Source organism: Melospiza georgiana, chromosome 12, assembly GCF_028018845.1.
Source record: "Melospiza georgiana isolate bMelGeo1 chromosome 12, bMelGeo1.pri, whole genome shotgun sequence".
In the NCBI taxonomy this organism is placed as follows: Eukaryota; Metazoa; Chordata; class Aves; order Passeriformes; family Passerellidae; genus Melospiza; species Melospiza georgiana.
Window position 1 is genome coordinate 16,167,848 of NC_080441.1, and position 24,820 is coordinate 16,192,667.

General features: G+C 50.0%; 1 protein-coding gene across 4 annotated transcripts in view; it reads right to left on the reverse strand.

The window, feature by feature from the left end:
- The window catches only part of LOC131088383 (gamma-aminobutyric acid receptor subunit alpha-3-like), a 120,576-nt gene that overhangs the window by 22,272 nt on the left and 73,484 nt on the right, over positions 1 to 24,820 (reverse strand). For all 4 annotated transcript variants that reach the window (XM_058032397.1, XM_058032399.1, XM_058032401.1 and 1 more), the window contains 2 exons: positions 10,484 to 10,551; positions 6,332 to 6,552 (listed from right to left, as the gene is read on the reverse strand). In XM_058032397.1, coding sequence (XP_057888380.1) covers positions 6,332 to 6,552; positions 10,484 to 10,551 — 289 coding nt within the window. The remainder of the gene's footprint in view (positions 1 to 6,331; positions 6,553 to 10,483; positions 10,552 to 24,820) is intronic.

Sequence of the window (24,820 nt, forward strand, 5' to 3'; positions counted from 1 at the left end):
ACTGCCGGAGTTTTGTCCTGATTTCTTCTCCAGGAGGTTCATTAATAACCACAGTCAGGCCATGCAGTGTTTATGGTTTAGGCTGTGGGAGAATCTAGGTTAGGTTTAATTGAGGGGTTTGAGCTTGAAAGCCAAATTGCTCCTAGGATCCTTGTGCTGGATCTGGAAGAACTGATTTCACTTTCCATCCTCCCCCAGCCCCTGGAGATTTCAGCCCATGATGGGAGAAATGCAGTGAGATAAGGTGTTCTCTGAAGATTTTTCCCTCCTGGGACAGCTTCCTTAAAAAAGCCTGTCTGCACAAAGCCAAGCCTGGAAAACAGATCATTTTTATCTTTGGATCTGCTCTGGCAGGGAAAAGTTGGAACAAATCTCAACTTGTTGCCTGCTTGTGTTTTTATCAGCCAGCCAAGCTCTGCTCTGCTTGGATCTGTCTGTGATGTTTTCTGGGATCAGCCCTGGTGTGGGACAGACAAACAGCTGCCAGCCCAGGAGAGATGGGGCTGGGCTGTCCCAGCTGTCCTAGCTGTCCCCACCTCCATCATGGGGAGGGTGCTGCAAAACCAAGTGTCACAGAGACACTTTTCCTCCTGAGAAGCTGAGATGCCTCAGGAACAAACTGTAAACAATGATTATCTGCTGCTGTGGAATGCAACAGGTGCATCTGGGATTGGCCTATCTTGGATTTCATAATTAATGGCCAATCACAGTGAGCTGGCTTGGACAGAGAGGCTGAGACAGCTGTCTTTGTTATCATTCTTTCTGATTCTATTCTTAGTTTAGCTAGCCTTCTGAGATGAAACCTTTTCTTCTATTTTTTTAGTATAGTTTTAATGTAATATATATCATAAAATAACAAATCAAGCCTTCTGAAACATGGAGTCAGATCCTCGTCTCTTCCCTCAACATAAGGCCCCTGTGAACGCCGTCACAGCCTGGAGCCAGCACAGCCTGCTTGGGGCTAAAAACCCCCAGGCAGTAAAGACACCCCACAAAGCTTTTGCTGAGGGAGAGACACTGCAGAGCTCTGTGATTTCAAAAGGCAGCATGGGAAGCCCAAACCTCTGAGTGTGGCACACCAGGTAGAGAAGCTGCTCTGGGATTCCACAGCCCCTGTAGGTCTGCACGTGTGCTGGGCTCAGCTTTCCCTCCTGCTCTGCCTCACCTGAGGGATCCCAGAGCCTCTTTCCAAGGACTGCACGCTGTCTTCAGCAGCACAGGCTCTTGAGGCAGAGCCTTTGGGCATGCAGGGAATGTGTCAGCCTGACAGGTAAAGAAAACATCCTCCAAGTGCATAACTTGAGCACATATTGTCTGGGAACCACTCTGACAATAAGCACAAAGCCTCAACACGCCGTTCTGACAGGCCCTGTTAAGAGCAGAAGAGCTTTTTAAAGCCTTGATTCACAAAGCTGAATCCCATCAGCACAGCATTAAACTTTCACTGGTTTTCTGTGCTTCAAGGCTGGGGAGAACCAGAGCATTATCTGTGTGCCCCACACAGTCTGAGCCAGAGTACACCCAGAGATGCCAGTTATGGCTGCTTTTGCCTCTTCCTTTCATAAATCCATGCACAATTCCCAGATTGCTGTGCTCAGGTCTGACATCAGAGTTTAGAGACCAGAGCTGGGCTTTTGTGAACTATTTGGATTGCTCAGGAGCTCTGCAAGAAGAGACTGCAGAGGCAGGGCTGCATAATAAAACTGCATCCCCGTGCCCTCTGAGGCAGCTGGGGGAGAGGGAGGATGCAGAGGGATCAGTAATCCTGGGGAGCAGAGAAATGCAGCTCAGTGTAACAGATTGTTTTATGTCACAGACATATTTGCTGAAACATCCTTTTGCTAGGATTTTTCTCCTGAGAAGCTGAGAGGCCTCAGAAATGAAATGTAAACAACGATTATCTGCTGCTGTGGAATGTGGCAAGTGCATCTTTGATTGGTCTCATGTGGTTGTTTTTATGTGATGACCAACCCCAGTCCAGCTGTGTCAGACTCTCTGGCCAGTTACAAGATTTTATTATTCATTCCTTTATTTTCTAGCCTTCTGATGAAATCCTTTGTCTTTCTTTAGTGTAGTTTTAGTATATAATTGTCTTTTAATATAATATATGTCATAAAATAGTAAATCAGCCTTCTGAAACATGGAGTCAAGATTCTCATCTCTTCCCTTGTCCTGGGGACCCTGCAAACACCACCAGTTTTGTGGCCCAGGTGCCAAGGCCTGTCAGAGGTCAGGGCTGTGCCCTGTGACATTGCACTGATCCACAAGCAGAATGTGCCACGACTGAAGGAAATCTCTGGATGCTTGGCTACAGCTGCTGTGCAGCTCCTGGGAGCTCTGGTCAGTGATAAAGAGGCTCTCTCCAGGAGCTATAAATATTGTCACACAGGTGTAATTTTGCTGGATGCATGTGTCAGACTTGCTGTTCCACCAGAGCAAGTTCATCTATAACTGTAAGCCTTGACTAAGAGAAGTTGGCTCTCCCAGCAGGATAAATAGCAGCAGACGTGCCTCTAATTGCACATCAGCAGAGCTGATCCCTCAAGGATATTGCCTGGTACAAGGGAAAGGAGCAGGACATGCTCAGGAGCCAAACTGCATGGCCAGGCTGATCCATGCCAGGGATCACCTGGGCAGTGCTGCCAGGCATTGGAAATCTGGGGGAAGCTCAAACTCTCTCCCCAGTGAGAAGGGCACCCCTTTGGTACTTGCATTTTGCTGTGTGAGCTTGGTTTCAAGGTCCTGCTCCTTCCTTTAAGGACACCCATGCACATCCCTGCATGGGGGAGAACAGCAGAGGCATCAGCTGGACAGAAAACAAGAGACTCCCTCCAGCCCTTCCCTGGGAGAGGTTTCAAAGCAGTTAACAAGGGAGGGTGATGCCACCTTCATTGTTTGGCAGGGGAATTGAGGTGGGAGTGCCTTGGAGTGGCAAAGCCAGGCAGATTTTGGTGGCTGAGCCTGAGGCTTGGTCCTGGCCCTGCAGTCTGTGCCCTTGCATCTTCCTCTCTGACACCCCTCTCAAAAGAGACCCTGGTGGTGCTGAGCAGCACCAAGAGGAAGAAAGGGAATCATCAGATGCTCCATCCCATCCTGGATGTGTTTATCTGCAATCCCAGAGCAGTCCTGCACGCTGTGGCCATCTGGGCAGCTCTGACCACATGGACAGCTCCAGGATGTGCTTCCCAGAGCCTCCCCTGGGCTTCACCCACTGGGCAAAGAAAAGATCTCTGTGCACAAGAGCTCCTGGCTCTGTGCAATTCAAAACATGACAAAAGGTCTCTCATCCAGCCCTCAGCCTTTGGGTGGGCTCCTCACCCCTGACAAAGCCTTAGGGAGGTATTCAAGGGGAACAGGAGCACCTCTAAGAGGAGCTCCTTCATTCCCCAATTCTGCAGCAGACAGCTAAACTGAAGGATGGCTTGACTTTATTTTACAAAATCCCAAGGCTCTCTTTTCTTCCAGAAGCTCATTCCCAAGAGTCTCATGATGCTGCTGCCATCCTGGCACCTGCCCAGCCCTGAATGGAAGAATAAATCCAATACTTTTTTAGTCACACAAAACTTGCTGAAGCTAATGGCTGTTTGCTGAATAAAGAAGTAGTGAAATGATTTAAAAGCTCTGAAATTGAGTCTTTTTTTTTTTTTTTGGCTGTCTTACGCCAGCAGCTCCTGTAATACTTTACAGTCAGACAATGATCCAAAGTGTGGGGAGTGTGAGTTGTCTACTTGCAGGTCAGAGAGCTGGGAGCAGAACAGAGCCCTTAAGTCAAGCTGGGCTTTTCCCTTCATTTACCCCATCTGTCTTAATGTGAGATCACTGATGTGTGGAGACCTAAACCCCCAGGGCACTGGCAGGATTAGCTCATATTTGAGAACTGCTGCACAAAAGCAAGGGATTGTTTATCAATGTGGGCTGTAAAACTTGCTGACACCGTGTAGATCCACAGCTAGTTTAACTATGAAGAGATGAAATTCTGCCTGGTCCTCATAAACAGAGGTGAAAGTGCAGCATCTCAGCACACAGAATCCACAATGAAGCCTGTTATTAGTAAGGATTGGCTTGGAGATGGAGACAGAGAAAATAATTTTTTTAAACAAAGATTTACACCTTGCCAAAACCAACTCAATACCTTTCTTGTGCATTTATCAGCAGCTTGTTGTTTCATTTACAACCTATGACTCCTGCAACCCTGGCTTCTCCAAATCACAGTTTTTAATTAGCTGTTTGTTGGGTTTTTTCCCTAATGATGCGCATCGATCACATAGATTTGGATTTTTTTAATTCCACGAAGTGGGAAAAAACAACCCCATTGTTGTCACAAGCAAGCTTGGTCTCATTAGATGTGTGAAATCGTTCTGCTCTAACATGCTGAACAAATTTAGATCTCTTCTCAAACTGCTGGAGAAAAGCAAATTCTCTCAGCCTAATGTTCCCATACCAACATTGGATTCATATCCCATCACAGGTCAGGAAGAAAATTAAGCCAGGTGGCACATCAACCTCACAAACTATAGATCCCAACACATCTACCTCAGCACATAAAAGTGAAAAAAAGTCAATGTGAATGATGAGGGAAAAATCTACCTGTAAAAATGTCCAAGCTGAGGATCAGTGACCATCCATAGGTAGGAAACAAGGAGAGCATGGAAAGCAGCAGGGCTAGGTGTGCAATCCCAGGGCACAGGGAATATTTCTCTGTCTGCTCTGGGGTGCCCTGACCCCCAAGGGAGCTCTGACTTTGACCCTCATTCATGGAGAAAGTTTCCAAGACTTCAAGATAGAATGGAATCCACAAAAGTGTGGAATAGATTATAGAGGAGTATAGGTGCATCAATTGGTGAGAAATTGAGTTTTGGGATTTTTAGTGTGCTGTGGATGAAAGCAAGATGGAGGGCACAGGGTGTCATCCTGGGTTTCTTCTTCATGCTTCTTCTTCCTCCTTCTCCATGGCTTTGGGTGGCATTTTGTAATTGGGCAGAAAAGTCCCATTGCGGGCTCTGTGGGATCAGTTATTGGGTTAAAAGGGAAAATAATCCAGGTGTCCTTTCTTAATTGGATAGTTTAGTCTTAAAAGACCTTGTAACAAGAGATTGTTGGCCATTTTGTGCCTTGCTGCTGAACTCACAGTAGTGAGACTGTGTTATTGATAAGAAACAATAAACACCTGAGTCCCAACAAGAACTACTATCTCAAGTGCCTTCAATCCAGACCTAGAGAAACCCACAACTGGGATCCCCACAGGTAGGACGCAAATCTACTAACAAGAGTTAGTGCAAGCCTGCATACACCCTGCTGTGAGGGCCCCTGAGGTCCCTGAATGAGCAGAAGGACCTGGATTCCATGGAAGCAGAGGCAGACTCACCTCATGGTATACAGGAGGGTGGCACTGTCCATGGAGAGCCAGACTCACCTCATGGTGTACACGAGGGTGCCATCATGGAGAGGCACTCACTTCATGGTGTACAGGAGGTGCCATTGTCCATGGAGAGGCAGACTCACCTCATGGTGTACAGCAGGGTGCTGTTGTCCATGCCAGACTCACCTCATGGTGTATAGGAGGGTGCCATCATGGAGAGGCACACTCACCTCATGGTGTACAGCAGGGTGCCATTGTCCATGGAGAGGCAGACTCACCTCATGGTGTACAGGAGGGTGCCGTTGTCCATGCCAGACTCACCTCATGGTGTAGAGCAGGGTGCCATTGTCCATGGAGAACCAGACTCACCTCATGGTGTACAGCAGGGTGCCATCATGGAGAGGCACACTCACCTCATGGTGTACAGGAGGGTGCCATTGTCCATGGAGAGGCAGACTCACTTCATGGTGTAGAGCAGGGTGCCATTGTCCATGGAGAGGCAGACTCACCTCATGGTGTACACGAGGGTGCCATCATGGAGAGGCACTCACTTCATGGTGTACAGGAGGTGCCATTGTCCATGGAGAGGCAGACTCACCTCATGGTGTACAGCAGGGTGCTGTTGTCCATGGAGAGGCAGACTCACTTCATGGTGTACAGGAGGTGCCATTGTCCATGGAGAGGCAGACTCACCTCATGGTGTACAGGAGGGTGCCGTTGTCCATGCCAGACTCACCTCATGGTGTACAGCAGGGTACCATCATGGAGAGGCAGACTCACCTCATGGTGTAGAGCAGGGTGCCATTGTCCATGGAGAGGCAGACTCACCTCATGGTGTAGAGCAGGGTTCCATTGTCCATGGAGAGGCAGACTCACCTCATGGTGTAGAGCAGGGTTCCATTGTCCATGGAGAGGCAGACTCACCTCATGGTGTACAGCAGGGTGCTGTTGTCCATGGAGAACCAGACTCACCTCATGGTGTACAGCAGGGTGCCGTTGTCCACCAGGCGCAGCAGCTTGTTGGGGGTGGTCATGTTGTGGGCAACAGATTTCTTCCCGTTGTGGAAGAACGTGTCAGGAGTCCAGATCTTGCTGGCCAGCAGGTTGTTCAGGGGAAGGATTTTCATGGGACCATCAAATTTCAGCCTTTCATCTCTCCAGGATTGCCGGAAAAAGACGTCAATGGTGTATTCCTTTGGGGAGAGAGGACAGGAAAATAAGTTGTGTTTTACTCAGCTCAAGAGGCGGCGGAAAACTGGGGTTTGGCACACCTTGGGTGGCACAAAGCGCGGTGCAACAAGCAGAAGGGGCTAACAGCAGTGCAGGGTAGATGGGATTCAGCACATTTTGGGTAATGACTTACCAATGATGTCAAAATGTGCATGTCAGTGTTTCTGAGCACTGCAGAGGAGCTGCAGCACAGCCCTTACAGTGGCCAGAGCTGAGGTAGCCCTGCTGCACATCACCTCTGTGCAGAAGTTTCAGGGGAGAAAGGCCATTTTGTGCAGCTACACAGGTATTTTAGAAGGCAAAAATAGAGATCCTGGAGATGGAATCTGGCCAGGATGCTGGTAATTATATCTCTGCTCATAAAAAAAAAAAAAAAAAAAAAAAAAAAAAAAAAAAAAAAAAAAAGAAAAGAACTTGCATGACATTGTCTTAATGTTATTTTGTTCCCTAGGCCACCTTTAGAAAATCATTGAATTGAAGAATTTACTGGCATTACAAGATCCTGTGACTTTCTTTTGTCTTCTTTTTCTTGTTTTATTTCCATTTTCTTTTTTTTCTTTTGCCAATGTAGAGACCCATTTCCCATGCCAAATTCCAGCTGGGGCACTTAGAAGTCACCTCTCTGAAACCCTGCAGCCAAATCAGCTCCTCACTCAGTGAATGCAGATTCAGAAACCACTTTTAGAGGCAGAGGGGTCTTTGGAAAACCTCCCTGTCCCAACTGTTCTTCCTCCCCCCGCTGCTGCAGACTCGTAATCTTTATTTACACATTCCTGGAGGCTGCAGGACCAACCAAACTTATCATTGTGAGTGATTTCTTTCCTGCAGCACTTCTCAGCAGCGCTGAAAAACTGCTGTGCATCACTTTCCTATAGGACAGAGAAATTCCTACAGGTTTTGCAGCAGATGGCAGCTGAATGGAGGCATCTCTGTAAATAAATCCATCCCTGCTCCCTGGCCATGGAGACACCCCTGCTCAAATATGAACCTTCTGGATCTTGGCTGGGGAAGGAAAGAGAAATTCTGCATTCTCAAGGGCTCTGCCCTGTACCAGGTATTTTGCCCCTTCATGGAAGTGATCTCTAATTCATTATTTCTTGGGATAAACCCAAAGAAATGAGCCTGTGTGCAGTCCCAGGAGGTTTGGGAAAAGGCCTTATCGGGAGAAGGGCTCTCTCATTCCCTGTTTCTATTTTAAAAGTGCCAGACAAAGAAGCAAAACATTTTTAATGACTTTCAAGGCCCTGCTTATCTTCTTTAATGCTTAGGAATCATTCCTGAAGAAAAGAGAAATCATGTTCAGAATGTTTCTCTCTTTTTTATGCTCCTTTCCATAAAAGCATTATTCCCAACTCACCCCTTCCAAGGAGCACATTTAGTTGTGTGTGATGCTCTTCTCTGCCTACAGAAGTGGCTGAAAACATCCACACTGACTCTGTCCTCAGAGTCCATCCACAAAACAAAAAAATCCCCTTCAATTTTTGCTTTCCTTTGAATAATTTCCCTGGGACTGAGGCAAAGCTGCAAGAGCTCAGTCCCGAGGACTGGGGCGTGCCTTGGTGTCACAATAGGACACGAAATAAAACAACGTGGACACTGGAACTCGAAGGGAAAAAGGGAAGTTTATTTTCTCACTCTAACATTTATAGACTCTCAAAAGTGACAGTGGATTGAAGGATGACAGTGCCACTTCTCCAATGATATTGGAAAAGCTAACAGTTTGTCTATCAAATTTCTCCTCCTCCAGAGAGGAATGTAAAAACAATAATTATTTACATAAAAGTGCGTGAGAAACTCCCTTACAAGAATGTAAACATCAGAAGGCTTAGAAGAACTTAGAAGAACAGGGTGACACCTCAGGTGTGACCAGGCTCTGCTGTCCAAACCAAAAGAGAGGTTGGGAGTCACTTGGAGCACCTCGGTGGAAAGGTCTCCACGTCCTCCTCTGTAGGAATGTGCCCCCTGTTGATGGAGTGACAAAACTATCCTTTGTCTCCTTAAAAAGGAAAAATTGAGAAAAGGAACTTCCTCAATTAGGTAAAAAGACACCTCATAGGACCTGGGGGACTTCACCTCAAACTTAAGGAGAGCTAATTGGACAGAAGCCAAAAAGTCCCACCTGAGCAAGTTATTAGACAAAGAAGAGAACAAAGAAACTAATTGCTTTTGTGAGGTGTTTTACCAGGAGCAAGAACCTTTTGCACCTAGCTCAATTTTTCTCTGTAAAGAGTTTTGCTATTTTGCCTTTTATTAAAACTTTTTGTTTCCAACACTACCACAGAAGCCGTCCTGCTGATTTTGTGCCTTCTACGGTAGCTGAGCTATCTTGGGTGTGAAATAAATCTCCAAAAGCTTATGAAACCTGGCTGGAGGAGAGCTCTATTTCACTCCTCCTCCTCCTCCAGGCTCTGTCAGCAGCTGCTCTCCCTCTTCCCAGGGCAGCTTTACCTGCCTCTCCTCCATCACCATCCATTGCAATTCCACAATTCCTCAATTACAATTCCGCAATTCCAGCTCCCGATCACCGGAGCTGTGGGAGGGGGAGCAGCACCACATGCCAGCGAGAAGAAGGGATTTCCCCACTCCTGAGATGAAAGGAAGCCCCAGAGCAGGTTCTCCCCCTTTCCTGAGGAGATGGGGTTTCTCTCCCTCACTTTTAGCAGCAGAGCTAAAACACATTCGCCATGCATTTGTAAAATACACGGAACGAAAGCATGTGGAGGGGAAATAATTTATTATTCCTTAACTGTCTTCCTAATTTTATATTCATTTTGTCAAATCACATTGCAGAGAATACCTTCCTCTTTTCAATACCTCATATTTTTTTCTTCACAGTTCATTATACACACTCCCTTAATCAAATATGCTCCACCTTGGAAGTAATTATCAGATACTCCCCACGGGCTACGATTGCTGAATATATTATGGGTCTCTGCTGTGGTAGGAAAGCAGGAGAGAGAGAGGGAGAACTCAGATGAGGTTCATAATCTTGATTACACTGACATCAACTTTACTTCTTACCCTGGAGGGAGTGGTCTTCCCAAAGCAACACGGGTTAGAGTGATGGAGTGAGCAACTCCATGAAACACAGAGATTTTCTGCTCATCTGCTTGGCAGCACAGGATTGCTGTGGGACAGCTGCAGAGATGTTCAGGCCATGCCAGCCCAGGAAATTCAACCCTTACAGCTCTGGAGGGGATGTGAGAGCCACAGGACACTGCTCCAGGCTGGCCTAGCCAGTGACAACCTGCTCCCTGCCCAAATGGGCTCCCTCCATGGCATGGGCTGCCCACCATGGCCTGGGCTATGCCAGCAGCAGGGCACCCCAGGGGCTGGGCATGCAGGAGGGGCTCAGTCCCGAATCCTCACGTGCCATCCTGGAGCTCCTGAGCAGCCACCCACAGCCAGCCCTGCTCTGGGTGCGTGCAGAACACGAGCTGCTGTTGAGAAACCTCACTATTAATTATGCTCCACAGTCCTGTTTTAATTAGAAGACAAACTGTTGTGGGAATACAAGCCTAAATTCAGACCTCGGGCCTTTTCATTAATAATATTCCCCGAACATGTCAAAATAGTACAGTCAGTCCATGTCTATTCTGTTTTCTCTTTTGCCTCCCTCCAGTTCAGGCACTAAGGATGGTTTGATGGTGGATCATTGTCTCTGATACCAAACCAGATCAGCTTCTGGCATCCTCCCTACTTCCCAAGGAGCACCTTCATTCCTGCAGTTATCAACTGATTTCCAAAAGCCCAAGCAGACCTGGGAAACAACTCCTGGAATTGAGATACCACCAGCTCTCGTCACTTCGGAAAATCCCACTTTTACCCATGTTTTCCTGGGAGGAGGAGGGGGGACACAGGAGGAGAAGCCACCCCTCCCTGTGAGGCACCTACCATGTCTGTGTCCGAGACAGGGCCGAAACTCGTCACGTAAATGTCTGTCTTGACTTCAGTTACACTGTCTGGGACAAAAAGAGAAAAAAAAAAAGGGAAAAAAAGAGCAATTAGAGAGTTGAATTTCCTTGCGCAGGCAAGGCTTTGAGGTTTGTTATATAGTGTTTATTCCTGCTCTGCTGAACCCTCAGCACTGTGCTCTGTGCCCCAAACAAGGGCTGATTTTATCACTGGTAATTGGGCACATTCATCTCGAGTGCAGCTCTGCTGCTTCCCACGCTTACACTGAGGACAAATCTGTCCCACACGGCAGACAATGCGTATTTACAGAATCTGTGCGCCTGCATCATCCACACCCTGCTACAGATCCACGTTTTCAATCCAGAGGTAAGCCCTGATGCTTTGAAACTCCTTTTAAATCTGAAATCCCTTTGTGTCTCCCTGCCAGATAAACAGCCTAGTGATGTTCCAGCAGTTTTAGGGAAGCCTGGGTTTGTTACAGCTCCAGGCTTATCTGTATGTAAAAGGAATCAATATTCTGATTGCCTTTTACTGCCATCGTGCTCGCTGCTCTCCTCAGTGCCTCAGTCTCACAGAGCTGCTGCTCACTCGTCACGTGCTGCCCCTGCATCCCGGGCTGAGATTCCCTCATGGATGCTGAGCAGCAGCTTCAAAGCCACAGGGCCCCACTGCCTGCCCAGCTGCTAAAACCAGGGGCAATTTCAGCCACATGCCTTCAGATAACCTGGAGTGTGACCGTGTTCACAGGGGTTTTCAGATGAGGGAAGAGATGAGGATGTTGACTCCATATTTCAGAAGGCTTGATTTATTATTTTATGATATATATATATATTGCATTAAAACTACACTAAAAGAATAGAAGAAAAAGTTCTCATCAAAAGGCTGGCTAAGAATAGAAAAGAAAGAATAACAAAGGTTTGTGGCTTGGACAGAGAGAGAGCCAGCTGTGCTGTGATTGGCCATTAATTAGAAACAACAACATAGGCCAATCACAGATGCACCTGTTGCATTCCACAGCAGCAGATAACCATTGTTTGCATTTTGTCCCTGAGGCCTCACAGCCTCTCAGGAAGAAAAGATCCTAAGGGAAGGATTTTACATGAAAAGATGTCTGTGACACTGGAGTGCTGAACAGAGCCTGCAGCACGTGCACACAGAGCTCTCCTTCCTGGCTTCCTCAGATTTTGGCGTGTTTCCTAATTGACACCTCTGCTGCCACCCTGCTTTGCAGGGAAATCAAGGCACAGTGATTTCCCAGATTTACAGTCCTGTGCTCTGCCCACTGGGTTGTGCTCAAAACATGATGGATGAGCTGCCTTGAGTTCAGCACTCAGTTCCCATAAATCCTCCCCACTTTAGGGATAGATCACGCTGTTGTGTGGCACTAGCTGGCTCAGAGCTGCTCTCCTAATGAAAGAACCAATTTAAAGCTGAAGAGCAGAGTTCATGTTTTATGCACAGGACCCAATTTTGGCCATCCCAGCAGCCTTGCAAGTAGCCTGGATGGCCCATTGTTTAATTTAGTTATGGAAATCCTTCTGTCCCCTGAGAGTCATTTTGCAGTACTATGAAGCTTAGGTTTGTGCTTCAAAGTTTTACATCCCAAAATAAGCTAATGCATTTTGGCAGGGTTTTCTCCTTAATGGCTAAAATATACGTATACATGTCTTTAGTTATTATGGCTGAGAAGCTTTTGATGCAGCCCATGGCTGATATTATTGTGCTATAGAAGTAACCCTTGATCTCATCTTGATGAAATAAAAAGAAGGTTAAAGAGAAATATGTATGTGGTACACTTTGTGAAACACCCAGAAATCTAAACAGAATGAGCCCCTTCTGTGAGGCTGAAACACTCTGGGTATTCTCAGCCTCCCTCCAAGCAGGTTCCCAGATGAGGCACACAGCAGAGAACATTGAGTGGTGTGAGGCTCTTTCTGCTACCCCGTGTGGCAAGAGAAAACTCATTTTGTGTTGGAGAAAACACAAAATTCTCCCTCCCTCCCCTCCCTGGGATCCATTCTGCAGCCATGGACAGCAGATCAGGAGCTGAGGGAAGGCAGTCCCTGGGAGGTGCAGGATGAGCTGTGCCCTGCTCAGAGGGACAGGGAGCTGCAGCCTCACATTTTTCTTCACAGAGAAAAGCAAGGCACAATTCTTCCCAAGAATATTTCTGGGATTCACATTCTCTGAATCTCAGAGAAAGAAAACACAATTCTTATTTGCTGTGCCTGTGTTTGTGCCAAAGCAGAATGCAACATGGAGAATGTTTACCCAGAGTGATGGTGTTTTGTTTCCTTGGCCTGTCAGTGCCAGGTGTGTGTGTGTGTCAGGACTGTTGGGGGACAGGCATGAGATTCTGTGCAGGGCTGGGTGCTTGGCAGATCCAGTTTTAGATGTATAGAATAATATAGTATAGTAAAGTAATTAATTGGCCTTCTGATAAGATGGAGTCATGCATCATTCTCTCCCCTCATTGGGGTTGCAGCAAATTCTGTAGGAGGTCACAGAAGGCTCTGTGCTTTCCAATGTGCTCTGCAGGGTCCAAGCACAGGGGAAGGGATTCAGGAAGTCAGGAGAAGACAAAAAGGATTTGTTTTGGACACCTTTTGTTATGATCCTGCAATCCTTAAATGAGCTTTTATGTCCTCATCATGCTGTAACCTGGCTGACACAGAGCTCCAGAAACCCCTTCATGACCCCTCAATCTACTGGTAAATCCAATCAAAGATAATGGCATTAGGAAACTCCAATAATCTATTAATAACTTATTAATATTAATAACTAATTACAACCCATGTCTGAAGAGAATCTCCCATTTCCAGGCTGCAGATTTACCCCCTGGCAAGGCCATGCAGCACCCAGAGAAGGGACAAGCTGGGGCTCCACCACTGGCTCGGTGATGTCCCTCAGCTCTGAGAAAAATGAGCTCCCTGCACCTCTCATGGCAAAAGACAGCCTGAACCCTCCCTGTTAATAAGTGCTCCTAAGGGCAGGATTTGGCTGGGATCCGGAGGGATTTCTGAAATTAAATCATTGCTACGCAGGCAGGGATTTCAGCAGAGCTGGGAAATCCAGAGATAAGTAAAACACCAGCAGAACAGAGCAAGCTCCAGCCTCAGAGATTCACTTCCCCTGCGATCCCAGAGCCCAAGAGCCCCTGCACTGCTCCCAGCTCTGTGGCTGTGACACTTCCACCTGCAGAGAAAGCAGCAGCTGCCCCAGCAGCCTCCCCTCTTCTCACCCTCACACTGACCCACACAAAGCCTGAATGAGATGAAACTGCATCTGCTTTTTCAGCAAGGGAAAGCTGAGGGAAAAGCATCTCCTGCCTCTGCTTAGAGACATTGCAGAGAAATTCTTATTTTCTGCTCAAGCCATAGATGTGCTCACGCCGTAGCCTGGCTGTCCTGGCAGTTCTCACCGAAGATTTAACAATTAAGGACATTATAGGGGGGTAGGCACTTTCCTTAGAACTGCTGCAGAACACAAAATGGCATTTTTCATTCCCTAGCAGCATCCTTCCCTGTAATTCAATTTTTTTTACAGGCACGAGTCGAGCTTTCAAGGCTGCTGGGGTGGCAGGTGGATGCTGCCAATCCTGTTTATAACCAGGGACACAAAAATGCAAGGGCTGGGCGCAGGTAGGAAGCTGGAGCAGAGCAAGGAGCAGAGCCCAGGTCTGGCTGCCCTAAGGATTGGCACAACCCTGCCCAACAGAGCCCTTGGTGGGCTGCCCAAGCCCCTTCCAGCCACCCTGCCGAGCTGCTGCACCAGGAAAGCAAAAACAGACCCCGGAGCCAACATGAAACTGGAAAAGCAGGAGATTTCAGGTTCAGTATTTGAACTGAATTTACAGATCCAAGTGGCATGCCATGTTCCCAAGTCATTTGTTTGAGGATGATTCCCTTCTCTGGGGGCTTTGCCCATCTAAAAGCTCAGCTTATTCCCAAGCTGCAGCACAACCATGTTTCCAGGAACAATGTGGAGCAAGTGTGAGAGCAGAACAAGGCCCTGCAGGCCAACCAGGGCTGCCCCTTCCCCCTGGGGTACAGAGCCTGCTCCTGCCTTGCTCCCAGCTGCAGCAATCCCCCACAGCTGGGCAGATCTGCAATGCAAATGGCAAACCACACCACCCTTCCCACGGTGTTACCATGGCACTTACTGCACCTGCCTGCTTTTAGAGAGCTACCCCTCTCCTCCAGGAACCTGTTCCCCCACATCTGGCTGCTTGTGTACCCCACAATCCCTTCCAGCCCTGAGGGGAGGGACAGCTCCAGCCCCCACAGCTCCACTCCAGCAGGTCTGACACCTCCCTGGGTGTGTGCACAGCGTGTAAACCAGCAGCAGCTGTAGCTGAGGTGTTTCAGGCTTCCCATTTCCATTTCTGTGCCCCCATCCCAGCCCTGTTCCAAGGCAGACACCGCCCTTCCCCGGCAATCCCCCTCTGCCCCTGTTCCAATGTAGACACCCCCTTCCCCTGCAATCCCCCTGTTCCAAGGCAGACACCCCCCTTCCCCTGCAATCCCCCTGTTCCAAGGCAGACACCCCCTTCCCCTGCAATCCCCCTGTTCCAAGGCAGACACCCCCCTTCCCCTGCAATTCCCCCTTTAAGTGCTCGTGTCTCCCCGGCCCGGGAGGAGACGGATAGCTATTATTTACAAAATGACGGAGCGCTATTTTTACTCACTCCTCGGAAGCACGGGGAGCAGCGGCAGGGCTGGAACAGGAATCACCCCGCCTCGCTGCCTCTGCCCTCCCCGGCTGAGGAGCTGAGTGAGCCTGGGAGGGGGCACAGTGGGGGCTGAGCGGGCTCGTGTTAAACCTTCCCCTGCACTCATCCAGCGCTGGTTATTCGGGAATCACCCCTGATAGTCCGGCTCGGCCGGCTGGGTGTCAGCTAAGGAGGTTTGGGGCTGCGCTGAGCGTGGCTGGGCAGACGGGGGGCCCCAGGGGCTGTGCAGGCACCGGGATGGTGTGCAGGCAGCAGGGTGCTGTGCCTGCAGTGGGATGCTGTGCCTGCACCAGGGTGCTGTGCCCATAACTGGGATGCTGTGCCTGCACGGGGATTCTGTGCCTGCACCAGTGTGCTGTGCCCATAACTGGGATGCTGTGCCTGCACGGGGATGCTGTGCCCACACCCAGGGTGCTGTGCCTGCACTCGGGGTGCTGTGACTGCATGGAAATGCTGTGTCTGCAGCCAGGATGATGTGCCTGCACCTGGATGATGTGCAGGCAGACGGGGTGCTGTGCCTGCAGCTGGGCCACTGTGCCCACAGCCAGCATTCTGTGCCCACACCCGGGGTGCTGTGCCTGCACTGGGATGCTGTGCCTGCAGGTGGGTGCTGTGCCCACACCCGGGGTGCTGTGCCTGCAGCCGTGCCCACAGCCGGGGTGCTGTGCCCGCAGCCGGGTGCTGTGCCCGCAGCCGGGTGCTGTGCCCACAGCCGGGATGCTGGGCCCACAGCCGGGATGCTGTGCCTGCAGCCGTGCCCACAGCCGGATGCTGTGCCCGCAGCCGGGTGCTGTGCCCGCAGCCGTGCCCACAGCCGGATGCTGTGCCTGCAGGCGTGCAGGCGGGCGCTGGGGGCTCCCGAGTGATGCGCGCTGTGACAAACAGGGGCGAAGGCGCTGCGGCTCCGTGCAGGGGATTCCTGGATGCTGCGCTGACGTCAGGGAGGCTGATCGCAGCCGGGGGATGGGAGCTCCAGCTCCAGGCAGCTCCAGGGCTGTGCGGGGACCTGAGGGAGCTGGGAGGTGACAAACCCGTCTGCACTGGTGTTTCTCTGTAGGGTGATGTGGCTGAGAATAGAAAGGTTCAGGATTTTCTGCAGCCAGGGGTACAAACCATCAACCCACTCCAAGTGGGCAGTGACGAGCCGATAATGCCTCTTAACTCCCTCCTAGACAACCCCATTTCTGAGGTCCCCTTATTCAGTGTCGCCTTATTCCGTGTCCCCTAAAAACCACACAAAACCCTTGGGGAAGGATTCCCACCAGCCTCTGCTGAGAGCAGTGGCCCCATGAAGAGAGGGGATGCAGCCTTGCTGTCTTCCACATCACACAACACAAAGGGACACCAGGGTGACACCCAGAACCAGCAGGGTGGTGTTTCCCAGCTAACTCAGCATCTCTGGGAAGGGAAATACAAGAAGTCAGCTGGTACTACCCACTTCCACCTCACAGCTTCCTCCAACTCCTTGCCATAGTAATTAACAAGCAGCAGAAGGTAATTTTTGCAGCTGCACACAGAAGCTCTTTGTGTGTTTCATTCTTCACCTTCACAGCCTCCCACTGGGGGAATTTAATTTTCCTTCCACTTTTAGCCTCTGGAACAGAAGAGGTTTCCATGACCTTTGCTACAAGCTCCACGAGCCCACTGGAGCTGAGCTGAACCACAGCCCTGGGCAGCCCTTACCTTCAGAGGTGTCACTACAGCCCCAGTCAGAAACTCCATGCTCAGGTCCCTCCTCTCCCTTTGACCCCCATCACACCAGGGCTGCCTTTCCCAGGTGCTTTTCAGGTGGTTTTTAGCCTCTGGTGCTGCCTTGTTTTGGGAAGTGGGAGCTGCATGGTGTCTCCTTGCAGGATGAAAGGCCCTGAAGAAGGGAGGGACATCTCTGGCTGGTGTGGCACATGGCACCTTCTGTGTCACCTGGCACTTGGGAATGCCAAGCCAGCACTGGGAGAGGACAAGGAGGCACAAGCAGAGGGGTAGGTGCCCAAGAGGAGAGGGTGACCTCTCTGCACTACCTAAAGCTGCACAAATGGAGACATCTACATCACCAAGCCCACAGCAGGAAGCCCTGATGTGGCCTTCACTGCTGCTCTCCTGCTGTGGGGGCAGCAACACTCCCCCATACACATCAGAGTTGCTTTTCTTGCATTTTATTTTTTTTTCAGAGGGAACTCAGAAATAGCAGCAGAGAAGGAAATATTGCAGTGAACATCACTGCAGTGCTGGTGATGCCTCCTGGGCTCGTCCAGCCCAGCCAGGGGATAAAGCTGACTCCAAGGACACTGGCAGAGCTCCTGCCACACAAAAGGCCACACAGCAGTGTGAGCTACTGCTAATGTCACCACCACAAACATCCCTACTGAGCCTGGAGTGCTGCCACACCAGGTATCCTGGGAGCAGAGGCTCTGCTGGGGTCAGGAGGGAAAGGCTGGGGAACAGAGGGGCCAAAAAGCCACGAGAATCTCCTGGAATTCCCTGCAGCCTCTGGGAAAGGGAGCGCAGAGCTGGAGAGCAGAAATGCAGGCAGGTCTCAGCACAAGCCCTTCTCTCTCCTTGATGACTTGAGGCATCTCAGACAACACAGACAGAGGTTATGAGCAACCTATTCAAACGCCCAGTCCCAAAGTAAAAACACATATTTTCAGACACTGCTTGGCTGTTGCAGCACCCCAGCAACCTTGAATATGAAATTGCTTGCTCAGAAGTGAAAGCCAAGTCTCCTATCACAGACATTCACCCCTGTCTGGCAGCTCAGCCTGGGCTCTTTCCCAAAAGTGGACAGCAGTGTGTACATGTTCTTCTTCTGAGAAGAAGCAGCAAGAACACACACAGAATGTCTTGGTGCTGTCAGTGCCAAGTGGCAGCCAGCAGGGCCAGGAGTGTCACCAGGGGGCTGGCAGGTGGCCCAGCCCTGCAGAGGCCAGACAGAGCTAACAGCAACATTAAATTCCCTGAGCTACCTGAAACACCCACACTTCCAGGAAATCACTTGGGCAGAAGCATCACGACCCAGCTGAGACCTTGCTGGCCTCACAAGTAACCCCACAGGTAGTTCTGCCCTCACCACCTCTGATGGCAGCTTCCTCTCTCTAGGGAGCACAGAGATGAGGATGAGCAGGGTCCATGGATGAAGGCTGATGACCTGGGACAGAGTGGATAAAGATGACAGGGTGCTCATCTACTGCAAAGTGGGGGCAGCCAAGGACAGAGCACTGGGAAATCTCTACTCTGCAGAATAAACCACATAGTAAGGCAAGAAACAATATAAATGTCTGAAACAAATGTCTTATCTCAGCAAAAGCAGGGGTGAGTAAGAGCCTGCAGGGGATTGCCAACAAGACCTTTGGGTTGGATCCTTATCTAGCTCTGCCATGTCACAGACGATTTGTCTCACGCAGCTTTGCCCAGCTATTTGCTTGATTCCAGAGTAACTGGGTCTGTGTAACAGCTCTGACACCCTCAGTTATGCTTCCAGTGACTTCTGCGGGGTTATGATCAAAAGGACATCACATTTAGATGGGGAACAAGGCTATCTGCTGCTTGCAGGAAAGCATCAAGCCTGTTTCCCCAGTCCTTGGGTGCCCAGGCTTTTTTTCCCCCACTGCTGCTGCTCCAATCCCCTGGCACTGCCAGCATTTGCTGTACAGCCAGTTCCCAAGTTGCTGCTCTGTGAGCCATGGTGATTAATTACTACCTTCTCTCTAGTGTGATGGCACATCAGTGTCTACAATTGCGTGTCCTCCAGCCAGGCTGGAGAGAAATCATCCAATCTGTAAACACAGCTACCCATGCGGTGCCACTTCCAGCTGTGCTTCTCTCCTCTCTCCCCTCAACCTGGATATTTCAGGGAGAACGAGGAATTCAAAAGAATTCCAGGGGCTGTCTCAAGAGACAGCCAACAACAAAGCCACTCACACGTGATGAGAGAGATCAGCATGGTCTGCAATTACATGTGCTCAGTTCCTCAGCCCAGATGAAGTGAGATGATGCCTGTCAAAGCCTCAGAAAGACAGCCTGCCCTGGCTCCCTCTCTTAGCAGGGCCACGGGGAGCTGAGGCAGGGAATAGATTGATTCCCTGTCTCACACCACATGCTGCAGATGCAGAGTTCTCACATGGCTGCTACCAATGTCCTCTGCAGGAAGGAGCTGCAGGACCATGAAGTGACCCAGTTACCACTTGAGTGTGGCTTTTCTGGGATTTATGGCACATTCTCAGGAAGAGATGGATGTTTAATTGCTGGCCACAAACTGCTTGGGTTGTGTAGGGAAGATCAGCTTGGTTTTTGGAAGAGAAATCTCTCAGGAGGCTGCAAATGGTCTGTACCTGTGCCTGTGGCTCTGACCCAGGGGCTGAGCTCTCTCCACACCTACACAACTCCATCACCAACAGAGCTGGGATTGAGGCACAGCTATTGCCTAAAGCAGAGCTCTCAGACACACTGGGCTGCTCAGCACAGCGCTGAGAGGCACAGGGGGCACCTGCTGGTCCTGCTGGGTGAGCACTGCACTCCCTCCCCAGCCCTTCTGTGGGGTAACAGCACAGGTGCCCAGCTTTCTGCTCTGACCTCACTGCACTGCCCTTTTGTCTGAGCACACACTGCTGAGGTGACTCCAGTCATACCTGGCACACCCAGTTATGCAGAAGGTGCTGCTGCAGAAGGTGCTACAGGGATTTCACACCCTCCCATGCCAGTGAAAGGCATTTTCTCACACTTGTCAAAGAGTGTGGGGTGCAGGTTACAGCTCTATCCTGCACAGCAGCCTAGGAGAGATGCTGCTTTACCAGCAGAGGAGCCAGCAAACCCTGCTTCCCTCAGATCAGCTTTTCCTCCCTGATTTTCTGATGCCTAACACCAGTTGATCCCACCTAGTTACCTCTCTCGGCTTTGGGTCTTTTTCCACTCAGCTTCATAATTCCACAAATCTTGGAGGGACTCCAAATCTCAGAGTTATCCACCTTTTCTGTCAGGCTTTGCTCAGATCAGCCACAGGCTCTAAAGCTTATGGAAGACAAAAGGCAGCAAAGATGGGTGTGATAAGCCTTACACCATTAGAAGCCCTGCCTAAAAACCCACCACAAGGCTCCACAGAATGTGACTTAATTTAGCTTGCCTCCCTTTTATCCACGTGCACATATTTTTATCACCACATTAAGATACAGACCCAGGGGTTAGACTCAGGATGTGGTGCAAATTATTGATAAACAACCACTCCAGCAGGGACAGAAGAAAGAGTCAGAAGCAGTGACTGCTGGAGGGTGTGCAGCCATGGAGGCTTTATACACACCCCTCATTCTCACACATACAGACTACAAACAGAGCCTACAAATTAGCTGTGCTATTTTTGCCACAGACAGAACTAAGACAGAATGAACAAAGCTCCTGTCGTTACTATTTTAAGGACTCAGGACACCCTCAGATGCCAGGAAGACAGAGGAGGAATATGTATGTATGAGCATGCTTTTAGAGGTTCTGCAGTGCTCCCAGACCCTGTGCTAATGGAAGGGAGATGCCACATAAACATGTTTGTTATATATTATAAATACAATGGGAAAATGTGTGAATATAAATTAGCATGCATAATTGAACATACCCAGTATTAAAGGCTGGTCTTGATGGCTAAGCCAGAGGCACTTGGGAAAGGGAATCCCTGCAGGTCCCTGTGGACAGGGGCAGAACAGCCAGGCAAGGCCACAGAGCCAGCTGGTACATTCAGCTGTGCCCTGAGGAAACCAAAGCCAGGAGAATTCTGCTGCAGAGCAGTAACTTGAGGTCAGAAATGCCAGGCTGCTACCTCAGCACTGGGCAAGCCCCCTCCATGTTACCTGCAAAGCACCTGTGCTCTGCTTTGGGCCTGCCCTGGTGGCCTTGTTCAGGTAATTCTCCCCCTCAGGGATCAGTGACAGGGCGCTTGCTGGCCACACCAAAGGATCCTGGTGAACAGAACCCTCAGGGAAAGACTGCAGCAGGTTCAGCACCTCAGTGCTGTGCCTGAGGCTGCAAACACAGGAGAGATGAGGCACCAAACAAAGCATTGCTGTATCCATCCACACATTAACAGCCCAGCTGGGAAAACCACTTATTAGACCAGGCTTATCCATGACCTACATGAACCCATGTGCCTCTGAAGCTTCTTCCTCAGGCAGACTGACCTGGCTAATTTGTTTACTCCCTTTCCTAAAAACACGGAGCCTTTAGGTAACTCATTCTCAACAAATCTTTCTTCCACAGAAATCACCACCCCCCAACAGGCCACAGTTGCTTTGAGAGGAGTTCCAAAATCTTCAGATCAGTGCCAGTAACATCCTTGGAGTTTGTAAAGCAATTATTGAGCTCTGCAATTCATCAGGCAGATCCCCAGGAAAAAGATAAGCACGAAGGTGCAACACAAAACTGCTGCTGCCAACCTGATAATCATTGATAGACAACAGAGAAAACAGATTGGAAAGCAAGGAAGCAAACAGGGGAATGCAAGAAAAAACAGGGAATCATTAAGGTTGGAAAAGACCTCTAAGATCAAATCCAACCCTCAACCCAGCACCACGACCATGTCCACCACTAAGCCATGTCCTCAAGTGCCACATCTGTGTGTGCTTTGAATATTTCCCGGAATGGTGATTCCACACCTCCACTGAGCAGCCTGTTCCAGGCTTTACAACCCTTTAAGTAAAGAACTTTTCCCTGATACCCAGCCCTGAACCCACCTTGACTCAAGTTGAGGCCATTTCCTCTCACCCTGTCACTGGTTGCCTATGAGAAGAGACTGATCCCCACCTGTCTGCCCCCTCCTGTCAGGGAGCTGTAGAGAGCAATAAAATCACCCCTGAGCCTCCTTTTCTCCAGGCTGAGCCCCCACAGCCCCTCCTGGTGCTCCAGACCATTCCCCAGCTCCATCCCCTTCCCTGGACATGCTCCAGCCCCTCTTGTCAGGAGGGCCCCCAGACCAAACAGCTTCAGTCAAACCAAATCTGCATTAAATGTGTCACAGCAGAGGCACAAGTAAGAAAAGAGACGTCTCAGTGAAGTGCATGAGGTTTGCAGGCTGAGCTCTGGGCTCCAGCCCCACCAGTGCTGCTCTGCACCGTGGCTCTGAGCATGCACTGAAGGCAGCTCTGCTGTGCCTCAGTTTCCCCATGTGCCTTCCAGCCCTGGTGCTGCCTGCCTGTACCTCTGGCTGTATCTCATTGCAGGCTGAGCACTGCCAGAACACGTGATGGGCTGTAGAGGGCAAAAAATGGAAATAAAAAATAGAAGAAAGTGACTCCTGGGGGTTGCTGTACAGCTCAGAGGAAGGGCCCATTTAATTTTCAAGCCTGTCCCCCGAGGCCAACACCAGGTACTGAGACAAGATACAAGAGTACCAGGGCAGGGAGCAAAGCTGTAATTTGCACTCTGGTTCCTTATCCATTAGCTCCTGGCTGGCATTTCCTTCAGCAGAGAACTCAATCAGCTCCTCAGACAGTGTGCCTCTGGTGATGCTTCTGGCATCCTTCACCTCTGCTCCCAGGGCACTGCAGACAAACATTTTCCCTTTTTCATGCACCTCAGCGTGGTCTGTGTGGCAGAGCCCAGCTCTGCACAGAGCTGTCTGTCCCCTGTCATGCACAGGTCACTGAGCTGCATGGCCAGTGCTTATTTATTTCAGCACCGTGCAAATAAACTTATTTAATTCACACTGCCCTGCACTGGTCAATTTAGCATTTCCCCTGGGCTCACCCTGTGCCACCTCTGCCACACACCGAAAAAGGCACTGGGAAAGAAGAAAAAAGGAAAGAAAAAATTACATTTTAATGTGCCAGGTGCAAATAACTCCTCCTGGCTTTGCTGCCCCAGACTTGCAGGGGAAAACAGTCTCCAAAGCACAAGATAAACCTCCAAACACTCACTGTGCTCCCCCAGGACATCCCCAGGAAAGTCCCTGGCTGCCCAGTGGGGCCAGCAAGCTCTGGCAGCAGTGGATTCATGCCCACATGGCAAGATGGGCTTAGTTGTGCATTCAGGCTGCTGTTTTATCCCCAGGTGAGCAAAACAATTTCAGAGGGAGTTCCATTTTGGCTCTAAATCTTCCCCTGCCCAGCACTTTCAGACACCAGCATTGCCTGTCCCAAGGACAGGAAGGCTTTTTTATCACAGTTACTCACAAAAATTCAACAACTGATAGGGAATTGTCAGTCCTGCCCACTACATGAATTATGATCTGCTGCATGGTACTCTGATACTCCCATCAGAGACAGGCAGAGGGCAGATGCCTCCAGATGTATGTAATTTTTAATTTCCTTTGCTGGGGGAAATATTTTCTTGTTTTAGTGATGTATGTTCAAAGCGTTCCAGTTCCCATGGCAACTCTCTGCTTCCACTGGAGATGTCATTTTTCATGCCATCCCTTCAGAATTCGACATCTCCTCGCAGAAGTTTTGAAGAAATGTCTCTCTTAAATATATATTTATTAGAGACAGTGCCCGAGAGTGTGTTTTATTGACACGTTTCTTAGGTGACTCAGCCTACAGAGGAGAAAGCTGTCTCCAGAAATATGCTGCCTGCCAATCTGCCTTTCCTCAGCTTCTGTTTTCAACCACAACTCTCCCTCTCTTTTTCTGCCATGCAGTTATTTGCCAGCACCTACTCCCTTTTATTTTTTTTTAATTCCTTTCTGTTCCCATCACTCTTGTCCATGCCCAGCATCTGCTGCCTCCTTTTTTTCCCTTTAATTCCTTTCTGTTCCCATCACTCTTGTCCATGCCCAGCTCCCCAGCAAAGCAAGCACAGCAGGGGAATGCCCAATTGTGTCAGGAGTGTCTGTGCCTATTCCCTGCTGCCACATTTGCATGTGGAGAAAACCCCAAAGTGCTGCAGAACACAGACTGCATGAGTCTCTTTGTGCTGGAGGTGCAGCAGCAGGAGCATCTGCAGCTCCGTGCCCCTGGGTGCTCTCCCTGTGCCATCTGGCTGGAGCCCTTTGGGTGCCATGCGCCCCTTGGGAAGGGCTGAGGGCATCGAGGTGCAGGGCATGGGGCTGCCATCCTGGCTGGGCAAGGATCTGTGCCCCAGGTTTATCTGGTGCCACTTGGGTAGCAGCTTCAGTGGCTCACGGTGTTGTGGTGCCTCTCTCTGCCCCACAGGCTGAGGGGTGCTGAGATGGAGCCACCTCCCTGCCCAGCCTTCCCTGCCCCACAAGGCACCTGCCTGCCCCTAATTATCACCCCAAAACCCTGCACCCCTGGCTCTGCAAGCCCTGCAGAGAACAGGAGCTGCCTCATCCCTCCCAGAGCAGCTCCCAGATGTTTTTCACCAGACCCCAGCAGAGAGTTTCCATTCCAGGCAGCCAGGAGCCCCCAGCTCTGCCGCCCTCTGGGACAGGGGAGCCCCCAGGCCCTGCAGGGCTGCTCAGGTGCCCTGAGTGAGCAGGATCCCATCCCAGGAACTCTCACTTGGCCCATGATCAGCATCTCCCTGCAGCTCCTCGGAAAGAGGCAGCAGCGCCGCGAGGATCCCGGTGGGACACGGCGCTGGAGAGCCTTAATAGAGCTGTAACCTTACAGCTCCAAATTGCCTTCCTGCAGGAGACAAATCCGAGCCAGGAA